The sequence below is a fragment of the Populus alba genome, chromosome 10 (genome assembly GCF_005239225.2).
Source record: "Populus alba chromosome 10, ASM523922v2, whole genome shotgun sequence".
Classification (NCBI taxonomy): domain Eukaryota; kingdom Viridiplantae; phylum Streptophyta; class Magnoliopsida; order Malpighiales; family Salicaceae; genus Populus; species Populus alba.
The window spans coordinates 18783798-18796928 of record NC_133293.1 but is presented as its reverse complement, the minus strand read 5'-3'; the positions used below and the strand labels follow the sequence as shown (position 1 = coordinate 18796928).

The following is a 13131-nucleotide window of genomic DNA, read 5'->3' as shown; positions in this document are numbered from 1 at the left end:
TTGCCACCATGCATAAAAAAGCGATGTTTTAAAATAATTTGAACAAACAGAATTTTCTGCGTATTTAAGAAAATTAAAACTACTAGGCTTGTATTTTTTCTTGAACCCAATTTTGTATAGTCAAAACTCTTAAAGGGCTTGATTTTATTTAGTTAATTAATTGAATTTTTTCAAAGAATTTTGGGCAAAAAAAGAAGGATAATGGATCCTCAGATAATTTAAAGAATCAAGAAAGTAATTTTATGTCAGGAAATTCTAAAAGAATCAAATAATTTAAAATATTCTCTAAAATGACTTTTTTTCCCGTTGAGAGTCAAGTAAACTATTTACATTTAAATTATTTTATTTATAGTAAGAAATGTTTTCCACGTAAACTCGGAAGAATTGAATCTTAAATGAGAGTGATGATTTTCCGCATCTTTTCTTTGCAACGGCACGTCTCTCAAACAATTGCATTTCCGCTTAGTTGAGGTGTACCATTATAAGTGGGTGGATCGACAAAATCACTATCCCCTTGACAAATTCACTTGATCAGCTACTAGAGGTAGTTCGGAAAAGTGTTTTAAACTGTTTTTTTTTTTTTATATAAGTTTCTTTTAATAAATTATTTTTATTTATTAAAAAAATTTAAAAATATTATTTTATGTTTTTTATAATTTTAATATGCTGATATTAAAAATAAAAATTCAAAAAACTAATATTTTTTATATATTTTTAATTAAAAAACATTTCTCATCTCATTACCAAACCATCATTGAACCATTTATAATATCACTCTCATTTATCCCTTTAATAATAACAATAACATATAATTCTGCTGTCCTGCGGATTGGACATTGAAGAAAAAATGGAAATGAAAGAGGCGTGTGGGACTTACCCTTCGCTATACTTTTCTCCCAGCTGACGCCGTCAGTATTCACTGACTCATCGTTTGTTGCCATTGCATTTGCTGAGATCGTGGTTACCTGCAAAGTATAAACTAATGAAAACTACTGAAATAATTAAAATCACGCTGGTTAGTTCTCCTGTTACAAGTAAAATGTACTCTAAAAATTCTTTAAAATAGATTTAACAAGAAGAATCACTAAACTCATGTTTTGTATCCTGAGTTTAAAATATATCAAAAAAATATTTTATAAATACTAACTATTAGGATTTAGCTTATCAAACATTACCTACTACAAATTACTAATCATTTATTCTTTTTATATAAAACTATTAAATACCTCGATTTTAAAAATAATTTAAATTAAAAAATTAATTAATTATCTAATAAATCAACCTATTCCCTAATCATTTTGAATTTGATACCTGTCAATTTGTTTTATATCAATGACTAGTTCATTTATTCTTAGTGTGAGTTAAACCATGTACCACACGAAATTGTGTTCTTAGTGTGAGTTAAACCATGGACTCCACGAAATTGTGGAATCATTGTAATCATACGGGCCTTGATTTGGATATAGTTTTTAGGGAGTTGTGTGGGAGTCAATGAAAGTTGATGGTATTAAAAGATTTTTTAAGTTTTTTTTTTTTCAGCTTAATGAATTTTAAAAAATAAAAAATTAATATAATTTTAAAAATATTTTGCAAAAGAGCATAGTTTGACTATGTCATGTTTTTGAAGCGCAACATAATCAAACTTCAATCCTCACTCTCAATCAATCGATCGATTGAATTCGATTTTATTATTTAATCGATTATTTCACACAAAAATCATAATATTAATTTTAATATTGTTGTGTATTTCATAATATTAATTGAAAATAACTATTCTTTTCTCATTAGCTTACATGTTAAGACTAAAATTCTTTTTTCATTGCTTCCTTTGTCACATCTCGATCGATTTATTTCCACAAAAACTGTAACATTCTCTAAGATACAAATCTTGAATCGCAACAAAGGAGACCAGACTTATTTTTTAATCAAGCTTGTATAAAAAGGTGGTCATTTTTCTTGACAATTCAACAAGGAGGGAAAATATCGTGTGTATATATGTAGTATTTTTTAGAAATCAATGGACGTAGGTATGGCTGGGGCGAGGGGGAGGTTAATTAGAAGACGTTTAATGAAGGCAGCGTGCGTTGAGGGTGTTTGGGAGTGTGGTAGCTGTTGCTTTTCAAATAGCTTTTCGTGCCAAAAAGTATGCCAATAATATTTTTTATTTTTTTAAAAATCATTTTTGATATCAGCACATCAAAACGATCTAGAAAATACAAACCGAACTCAATTTTAGCAAAAAAAAAAAAAAAAAAAAAATTGAAATTGTGCAAAAAGCCGTTTGGACCGCAGTACCAAACGGCCCGCTTTATTTTTGGTACGAGTTGAGCAATCACACACTTAGGTAGTGTTTAGGGCTGCATTTCTACCTATATTTTGTAAAATTTTAAAATTTTATTTTTATTAAAATTAAGTGCGGTTTGTACTTTTTGGATCGTTTTGATGTGCTGATGTCAAAAATAATTTTTAAAAAATAAAAAAATATCATCAATATGTATTTCAGTACGAAAAATTATTTGAAAAGCAACCGCTATTACACTACCAAACACGCTATTAATCCACGTTGACCAGCTTAATTAGCGATGCTATTTGTGTCATAGGAAATTCATCCCTGGCAAAGTTGTCTGTTCTCGAATCCAGAGATGGCCGATCCTCCACCATCATCGTGTAATTTTTCGAGGATGGATTTACTGGTTAAAGAATAGTAATCACTCCAACTTCCATGCTTTTGCAACTGTTATCGATTAACCAAGATGTTATCAGTAAATTGTTATATGTATTTTTTAAAAATATCATATTAAGAAAAACATTCATGAACAAGTTTTTCAAATTATTTGACACTGTACCTGATCATGGTCAAACTCTTTATATTTGTCCAAGCCCAGCATGTTCTCAGATTAATTAGGCCAACAAATTTATATATAATACTTGAACAGCTCCATGTATTTTATAAACATCTTAAAGAAATTATTTCTGATCAAATAAACTTAATTAAACAAGTCTATACTCCATCAACATCATTAAGTATATTAAAATCTCTCATGACTCACCAAATCTCTATTCCTTAGCCAGATAAAATAAATCGAACATGGCTCACTATAAAATTAATTTTAAGAGTGGAAGGACTCTTTAACTCGTCAACTATAGCAAAATAACAAGGTTCGAGTATTATAAATACTTCTTAAACCACCAAAGTAAAAAATTCAAAATCTATTTATTTTTAATACTTCTAGCATATATATTTTGAGAGTTTGTATTTCTAAAATATTATTATATTTTTTTTTATCTAAAAAATATATTTACTTAAACATTTAAGAGTCTTAATATTTACAAAAGATGATATTTTGCATGTATCGGCTACTAGTTATCTTGGCCTACTAGGCTTCAGGCATAAGCTACCAGTCACTCTGACTGGGAATAATAGATCATATTGTTATAATTAAAAAATTAGCCATTTATTAAAAAATCCAACCTGGCTTTTAAGTTATATGGATTTTTTAAGACATCATCAATACATTAACTAATTAACCCGAGAATTGCTAAAATACCAATATTAATAAAATGATGATACTTAGTTATGATGATGATTTTAAATTTCATGATTTATTTTCATTTTTTTATTCAAATTCAATCAATATTATTGTTTCATTAACTTGAGTATTATATACTCACCAGTAAACTTTTTTACAACAAATTTAACAAAGACAACAGTCCGAGTTAACACAGACCGTCCACAGTGATAATGCATGCACGATTGTTTTCAAACGAGGAGGAAATCCACTGCAAAGGGCCAAAAAGGAAAGGAGGAAAGAAAATCCTCGGACAGGGAAATGATGCGATCATTCGGTAGTAATGGGTCTCGTTTGGCTGGATTTATATAATGCCACGGGGAGGCAGGAAAAACATTAGCTTTCCAATTCTTGAGCGCAAGCCCGTGAGCATGGAAATGATTAGACAGACAGCTCCCTCATTTGGATGCTTTATTTTTATTACAAGGAATAAATGACAGTTTCCGATTTTTTTTAATAGCCACATGACTCAATTAGCCATAGCCTAACCTTCTCTGCAGTGTTAATTGTACAAATCGCGTTTCTGAAATGAAATTTAAAGTTTCAAATAATATAATAATATTTTAATTATCTTAATTATTAATATAACTATTCTTGCACGCTCATGAATTGAATGTCCCATGTACAGTCAATCTTCACAGATAATTAATGGAATGCCTTTACGAGCACATTGAAACCCTCAGTATTGATTAAGCAAATTTAATTGCAGTAAATTTTCAAGCATTGCAAGCATGACGATGTATTTTTTTTTATATTTTAAAAACAGTAAAAAAAATTTATTTTATTTTATTTTTTATTTATTTTAAATTAATAATTTTTTGTATTTTCAAATTATTTTAATATGTTAATGTATTTTAAAATTATTTTAATATGTTGATATTAAAAATAATTTTTTTTTAAAAATATTATTTTAATAAAAAATATTTTAAAAATTAATCATAATTATATTTTTAAACACCCTCGTCTCGGTGGTGATGGTAAAGATACATGAACCACAAATTCAAGCACGTGGGCCTAAAATACAGTAGGCCCACATGATAAGTGTACCAATAAAGAAAAAAAGAGTGCCCACATCAAACTTTAATAACTACCCACATGGCAAAACTCTTTCATTTCCTTATCCCCAAAAAAATTAAAACTCACGACATGATTTAGAGCATCGCCACGTGTAGCAAAACCCATGATGGCTTGAAAAATTCACGGAGAGAGAAGAGTTTATGTGGATGACCTCCTATTGCCCGTAAATTAACTTGTTGGTCCGGTTTTGTGGTAAAATTTTTATAAAGGGATATAAGGGGGGAGGTTTATGCCACTGTTTTTTGGTGGTTTATTGCCTTGCCATTTCTTAGAGAGAGAGAGAATAGAAAACCAGAGAGAAAGAATCTAGAGAAAGAGAGAGATTTGAATTCAATTGAATAGTTTTTCGGGTGACATTGTTTTCTGGGTTTCTTGAATTCTCCGATCTCGGGATTTGTGAAATTCTACAGCGAGTTTTCGTTTTGTTTTTTCATTTTTTATTCAATCTGTACATAACTGTAGAGGTTTCTAACACGAAGATCGATCGTTGTTTATAATACAAGGTGAGTGAAGAATTGGATTTCCTCTGAATTCTCTGTTTTTCTTTTGAATTGTGTCTGAGAAAGTTGAATCTGATCACACGGTGAAATTTAAGGGGTTTGGGTTTTAGTGAGATTTTTTTTTCGAGATCGGGGTCTAATCGTGGAAGTTAGGTTTGGTTAGATAAGGTGGAAATGAGTTTTTCTGGGAATTGGGATTCTGCAGAATTCAAGATCACGGCAGTGGTGTTTGTGGCTTAAGGAATTTAGATACAGTTCTATTTTCAGTGTTTTTACAAATAAAATCTACTACGATTTATAATTAGATTTTGAAGGGTTTTAACTTTGCAAATTGATGGAGGATTTGGGATTTATGGATAATTGTTTTTATGGGAGGGTTTTATGGAAATTGAATTCCAGCTCTGGATTTGGAATTAGGACGACGGATTCTTATTCCTAAGACCTAATTTCGTGTAGATGATTGCTGCCCATGTTTTAATTTTATACTACTGTGATTGATCGCTACTTGGGTTTTTTGGGATCATACCGTTAGTATGATAATTCCAGCGGAGAAGAATTTTTTTTTTTCATTTTTTAATTTAGATCACTGTTGATCCCTGCAAAAAAAAAAAAACCGAAGATCAATTCGATGTAAAGTATAGACCCATGTCTGCAATGTGCATTATTTTTTCTTCTTGAATATATACTTTTTATTCTCTGCGTGTTATGAAACATTGGTAATATGGATCTCTGTTTTTGGTGGTCACTGGTGGTTTAGCTATAACAATTTTTGATTTAATCATTTTGAAGGGGTGACTTTGTTAGTATGTGTTTCTGTGAGTAACCAAAACTAAATGTGCAATGCAATTGTTTTTTTTTGTTAAATTTTGATGTCAGAATCTTATAGTTACAACATTTTGTTCAGGAACAAGAGTGTTTTTCTTTTCTTTTATTTTTTTACTCTTGCAATATGGATTTTCTAATTGAGTCATCTCCTTTTATTTTTCCTGGATTTTCTGACAGATAAGCGGATCTGAGCAGTGATGCTTTTTGTTTGATGAACCCTGATTGCCATGCATGCTTAAGATATGGTGGTGAAGAAGAGACAATATTATGGTTTCAATGGCTTTCATATGCCCCCAGTTCCAAGGGCTCCGAGATCAGCTAGAGTATGTATTTATTGCAGTTTAAGGTTTGCCTAGCCTTTGCCATTCATGACAACCACTCTTTTAACCATTGTGTCTTGGTTATTGGTTCCAGGGGAGGGGGTTGAATAAGATGAAAGTTGAGGATAGTCAAATATGTGCATTTGAATTGCTTGCTTCCCTAGCAGGCAAGCTATTGCAGGAGAGTGAAAGTTCAGCTTCCAGTAATGCATCTGAAGCAAATGATCAACCTATAATTGGTGGTGGTGGTGGTGTGAAATTTGAGCAAGATGATGATAGACCATTGAAAGCAGAATGCCTTGATCATGGAAGTTGTGGAGAAAGTGCTCTTTTTACTCAGTTTTCCTCGCCAAACAGTGATCAAAAGTGCCTTCTAAATGAATTTCCACATGCCGAGAGCAATTTATTTCTGGAGCGCTCTTCAATGATCACGAATTCCAATTCCTCAAAGAATGGTGGTGCTGATTTGAAGTCTGTGATTTGCAAAAGTAAGAGTGCATGTGAAAATATCCCTGGTAAAGTTGAGGGCTCTTCTGATTCTAGGATGTCTTGTGATGGTTATGTGGACAATGGATTAAGTAGACAGAAAAGGTGTGACAGGCTAGATACCAGAGGTTTGATTGTTGATCCCTGCAGTTCAAATGATCCCATGGAAATGTGCATGAAATTTCCTGCATTGATCAATTCAGTCAACAATGTTGAATTGCCATCATGCAGGGACCCTGTTCCTAGTGCTTCTATTCCAAGGCACAGGAATGGTACTAAATTAGGTATTAGAGATGATGATGAAAACTTTACTAGGTGTAATAAACCTTTAACAAAGTCAAAGGCTTTTAGGCCTCCACAACGAATTGGTGATCGAAGAATAAGGAAATTGCTGACTTCCAAATACTGGAAAGTAGCTCCAAAATTGAAGGATTGTGAATTTTCCAAACCTGGTAAGCGGCAATGTGGTAGCTTGTTTATATCATGCTCTATATCTCTCTTTGATTATTGTATATTTGCATATCTGGATGGAGATAAATGTATTCTGATATTGAAGTTTGTCATTCAGCATTTTTAGAAGGGGGGGTGAAGTCTCACTATCTCAAGAGGAAATTATGTTACAGTCGTGAAAGGTATCAACTTAACACCTTTTATAAGAGGAGGAAGTTTACTGATCATAGTGTAGTTGTGACTTCTGATGGAGGGTTCAGCAGTGAAAGTGTTTGCAATTCACCTGATAAGAATATGACTGGAGACAAGAATGGTGCTTCCATAATGTTTCACGGTTGGTCATTTTCTCCCTTGTTACTAATATTAACCATGTTTTTTCTCGACTTTCCTGGTTTCTGCTGCCCTGGAGTTTTCCTAAATAGTTGTAGTTATTAGATGCAGCTAATGGGGTATCATCTTCTGTTATAGGTCATCAAGCATCCTTCCACTCCAAGGATTCTCAAGGTATTAGAGTTAGTTTGGAATTGATGTATAATGACTTATTATTCTATTTTCCTGGTATCCAGAGGTTCTTATGCGTGTTTCATTCTTTTGCACAGTGAAGTTCAGTATTAAGTCCTTTAGAGTTCCAGAGCTTTTGATTGAGGTACCAGAAAGTGCAACTGTTGGTTCCCTGAAGGTATAATAGATTTGCAGTCTTCCATTTTGTCTGCGAGTGTTCACTTATCATATGTACATGTTACGTGCATCTAGAATGTTTTCAGAATTGCCACTCCATTTTGGTTTTTATTTTCTTTTGCCATACATTAGGATTATTGCCTTAGATGATGTCTTGATGAATATCATTTGTATATATACATGCTGTAATTATGTTATTTATTGGCATTGGAAATTTTAAGCAAGTTTTCTGGGCTAAAGTATTGCTAATGTCTTGCTGAGTTCCTGATGTTGTATTTTGTTCCTATGTGACTCTCCATAGCGAACTGTAGTGGAGGCTGTAAGTGCTATACTTGGAGGTGGTTTACGAGTTGGGGTACTTCTTCATGGAAAGAAGGTTAGGGATGACAATAGAACCCTATTGCAGACTGGCATCGCTTCTAATGAGAATCTTGATACTCTGGGTTTCTCATTGGAGCCTACTCCTGTGCAAGTTTCCCCACCTTTGTGCACTGAAGATCCTCCAGCACTATTACCATGTGACACATCTCAACTTATATCGAGGTAATTGAAATGTGTTTTTTGTATTGAATTTGTGTTGATGGGCAATTAATGATGAGCTACCATTCCCAGGTATTGGCATTTGTATAGTGCTTCCTTGTCTTACAAAATACAATTTATTTTGGTGCTGCTATTTACTTTGAGTTGAGCAAATAGTAAACCAATCTATCATTATATTAGGCTTGCTACACTAAGTAATTTGTTTTTTACTTTATTTCCAGGTCGCCAGCCACTCCTATTGTAGATTCAGGAGTTTCTGACGCCTTACCTGATCCTCCCCCACTGACTAATTTGGACACCAATATTGAAAGTAATCGTGAATCAGTTTCCTTCCATGCTGACATAGTAACTGACAATACACTGTTGGATTCCAGAGCTCTGGTTGCAGTTCCACCGGTGAATGCTGAGGAACTTGCTATGGTTCCTTTAAACCAGAAATCTAAGCGATCTGAACTTGTACAGCGTCGAACCAGGAGACCATTCTCTGTGTCAGAAGTAGAAGCACTAGTGCATGCAGTTGAGGAACTAGGAACTGGAAGGTATGGTGCTATTCTATTTGCTGGACCTCTGATCAAGGTGTGTTGTGCATACATTTTTGAAGTTAAACAATATTCTCATATGCAGGTGGCGTGATGTTAAATTGTGTTCTTTTGAAGATGCAGACCATCGGACTTATGTGGATTTGAAGGTAAGGATTTTGTTTAGTTTTCCATATGAAATTGATACTATCATTTCGTAGGATTAGATGTAATATTTCCTTAAATGAACGGTGTCAATGGGGTTTTGGGTTGAGAATTGAGAATGTGATGTGATTGGGTTTCATTTATGGAGGCAGGCTGTACAGCCATGCGAACTTTCCTTCTTGGAACTTTGTAAATAGGTTGTGGTCTTTCAGGCTGTCCAATCCCTCCCCCACCTAGTTATTATAAGTAGAACACCCTCCCTGATCAATCCTAATTCCCAAGTACTAAAAATAATGCCTCTGAGGAGGTGTTGCATCCACGAAGGTTTGTGATTATCAGTATCGCAACTTTTTGTTGGTAGCTTATAGTGGTGGCCCTGCTGGGTTTGTGCAGGATAAATGGAAGACATTGGTTCACACAGCGCAGATTGCCCCTCAGCAAAGAAGGGGTGAGCCCGTGCCCCAGGAGCTCTTGGACAGGGTGTTGGCTGCACATGCTTACTGGTCCCAACATCAAGCTAAGCAACATAGCAAGAATCAGACTGCTACACTGAAGATTACTGACGCTCACGCTGTTAGAAATGGAGTTGAAGATATCCAGTCAATATGATATACAAAGAAGGAAACATGTTAACACGAACAGGAGATGTACAAATTATTCAAAATTATGTAGTAGTTTCATACTCAGTTGATTCATTGCCACCTTTCCAAACTCTGAGAGGTTGGCATTTGTAAATGATTTGATGGAATAAAGGTACTCTAACAGAATCTACAGTGTTTTTTCTTGCGTTCATTGATTTATTTTCTGTAATTCTTTTCTTTTCAAATTTGGAAGAACATAAAAATTCAAAGGAGTTATTTCTTGTCTTTTGTTGCTTTCTTGTGATGGCTGTTGTGTTGCTTCTGGTGAATTTTCTTGATATTGTTCTCTCTCTCTCTCTCTCTCTCTCTCTATTCTTCGAATACACTTTTTCAGCAAATCATTTTTTTTCAGCTTCGAAGATAAGTTTAAGTTGATCCAGAGAGTGAAGCATCTACTTTTGTGTCCCCGCACGCCACCTCCATGTGACAACGAACAACTTTTATGCACCAAGAATTAATCAAAGGCTTTGCCTCCGAAGAGGCGGCCTAACTCCAACTGACAGGTTTCGTGCCGTCAAAGTATCTAATATTTAAATGTTTAAAGGGCAACCAACGGCTAGTATGTAAATGGATAATATAATGATAACAACTGCTTCAAAGGCACGTGTACGTCACATGCTGCGTCTTGATACTTGATAGTCCAATCTGGCTGTTTGTACTTTTCTTCTCTTCTTTTTTTATTTGCCACTTTTTTATATTTCTATGTTTCCCATTAGATAAATTAATTTATTGTACGACCATGTCCTATTTTAATGATATAAAGGCTAGGAATCTGGATCTGGATCAAGTGAATAATATCGGTGGTCTCTGTATTGAATGTTGTATTGTCTCGAGATAGAGATGAACTTTAATTATCTAACTTTTTTTTATGCTCTTGAATATAGATATTTTTAAAATAAATATCTTAAAAAATATCTAAATTTTAATATATGTTATATAAACATCTTAGTTATTTATAAAGATATTTATGAATATATGCATATTATATAAAATACTATGTAGATCATCACATTATAATCTTGATTATGGCTAAAAGGTTCTTCTAGAATAATGAAATTTCTCTCTCTTCCAAATAAAAGGTTTGTAGACTTCCGTCGTATATTTCACACGGAAAAGTAAAATCATATCCACCTAAATTTTCTTTTAAAAAAAGTTTTTATCATCGGGCCAGATGGCCACTGGTTGCAAAGTTTTCTACAATGCCAGGCCATTTTATCTAAACAAGCCCATTGTAATTTGTAAATAATTTATAGGGCTATCCATGCATTAAGGTTTTATTAGATATTACGGTCCAGTTATTTTTTAAAAAAGTTTTAAATTAATTTTTGTAGTGGTTTTTTTTAATTATTTTGATATGCTATATTTAAAATAATTTATTTTAATTTATTTTCATATAAAAAATAATATCTATCTTTTATCCAAACCGATGCCAAACCTCATAATGCTGCAGCTGAGTTTTCATCCCCCGAGCGCACCACTAATCAAGCTCTCTTTATTTTGGATTCGATAAGAATTGAGAGCCCTAAGCATGAATCGAATCGAACTTGCATAGCCCAACATGCGAGAGATCTTTTTATTACCTTTTTTTTTTAAAAAAAAAGAAAATAGTTAAGAGTATTCTTCGAGTTTTCTGGTTTATCTTAGAGATAAAGAGATTGAAGACTGGGCACGTGACTGTATCACCTTGAAAAAAGACCGACCCAGCTAACCATGCCATACATTTTTGTCCCGTCAATTTTTCTCTGCTGGTCTCTTTTTTTCCCCGCTACCATCTTCTTTTTCTAATTTATTTAAATTGTTTCTCTATAATTATCTGCGTGTAAAGGTCAAATTACCCTTAGCATGTAAAATTATCAATTGAGTTCCAAATCAAATAATTTTATCAATTAGGTCTTATATGCTCTAGACATTTCTTAGTTAGATACTTCTTTCAATTTTCTATAATTGTTATGTCATTTTCTCTCCTATAAAACGCCAATATTTAGATACGGTGAACCCACGAGTCAATGATAGGTGAAGAAATATAAAAAATGTGACGACAAAAGGAATCTGCTAGAGGCAGTTTTCCTTTTTAAAACAAAATTAAACTGTGATTTATTATTAACTAATAACAACTACCAAATGTAAGGGAAACTGTTGGTTGATATCGGTGTCCCTTTCATCAATCATTTTCAGGCGTAAAAGTGTTTCATGCTGTTATGGTCTCCGGCTCCATGCCTTGCCGACGGCCCGGCGCCCGGTGCCCTTCATCCGGTCTGCTACCAGATACCAAATACGAAGAGAAGGACAAGGAGAACTTTAAGTGTGCACTATTCACACGCAGGAATCTGTTGACAGGCCTGTATCAAAGAAAACAAGCTCGAGTCTGAGCTGCCAACCATTGTTTTCCTATATATATATATATATATATATAAAAGGGTCGTAGGTGAAAAACATTTTCTAATTTTCTTGTTCTCGGAAAAATAATCAATTGGCAGAATAAAGAAGAAAAATGGAAAAAGAGAAGTACTTTTCAAGCATACGCACCTACACCTTGAAGGCTGCTGCTACTTTTCAAGAAAAAACTGGAAAACAATTTAATTAATAAGTTTTTTTTTAACCAGAGCTAATAAAAAATTTGCAATCACAACCACTCAATTGCAATTACGTAATATTATTTGTCATGTATCGATACCAGTATCATTAAATCGAAGTTAAATAATGGAGTTAAAGCTGTTCTTCAAATAATCATGTAAAAACTTGTATAACCTTACCTTAAAACATTAAAAATGAGAAAAACATAGACCAAACACGCTTTAATTTAACCGGGATCAAACAAGCTTTACTAAACAACTAGTTGTCATGCTGGTGTGATGATGCGGATTGTATGTTGTTGTGAATTTATATAAAAAATTATAAAAAAATTATATAGAGAAAAACTATTGCAATTCACAATGTTTTTAGAGAAAAACTACAAAATTAAATTTTTAACCAACTTAATATTAAAAAAATCGATAAAGATAATTTTTTAAAAAATCATAATAAAAAAAAAAAAAAGGAAAAAAAACCTTATATAAAAAAATATTGTAGTAATCTATAATGTTTAATGAGAAAATCTACAGTTGTAATTTTTAACCAGCTCGATATTAAAAATAATAAAGACAATTTTGAAAAAAATCATAACAGAAAAAAGTAGCAATCCACAATATTTTAAAGAAAAAAATAAAAAGTTAAATTCTCAATCGATTCAATATGGAAAATATAAAATCGACAAAGACTATTCTAAAAAAAAAATAATGAAAAAAAAAATCATGTGAAAAATACTATAGCAATTCATAGTGTTTTAAAGAAAAAAAAACTACAAAGATAAATTCTCAATCAAC

At 32.6% G+C, this 13131-nt stretch overlaps 1 protein-coding gene across 4 annotated transcripts; it reads left to right on the top strand.

Annotated features, from left to right (window-relative positions):
- Positions 1–4873: 4873 nt before the first annotated feature.
- On the top strand, positions 4874–10401 carry LOC118059705 (telomere repeat-binding protein 3). Of its 4 annotated transcripts, XR_004689351.2 has the most exons (11): positions 4874–5149; positions 6149–6294; positions 6386–7229; positions 7346–7561; positions 7663–7731; positions 7827–7906; positions 8207–8448; positions 8667–8984; positions 9070–9133; positions 9522–9881; positions 10122–10401. XR_004689351.2 is itself a non-coding variant. In XM_035072645.2 (10 exons), exons 2-10 carry the CDS (start codon positions 6214–6216, stop codon positions 9735–9737), a joined length of 2124 nt encoding a protein of 707 aa, XP_034928536.1. In that variant the 5' UTR covers positions 4874–5149; positions 6149–6213; the 3' UTR covers positions 9738–9994. The 4 variants fall into 4 exon arrangements, 3 of the variants coding, with proteins under 3 accessions (XP_034928536.1, XP_034928535.1, XP_034928537.1); XM_035072645.2 differs by lacking the exon at positions 10122–10401 and having other exon boundaries at positions 7669–7731; positions 9522–9994; XM_035072644.2 differs by lacking the exon at positions 10122–10401 and having other exon boundaries at positions 9522–9994.
- The last annotated feature ends 2730 nt before the right edge of the window (positions 10402–13131 follow it).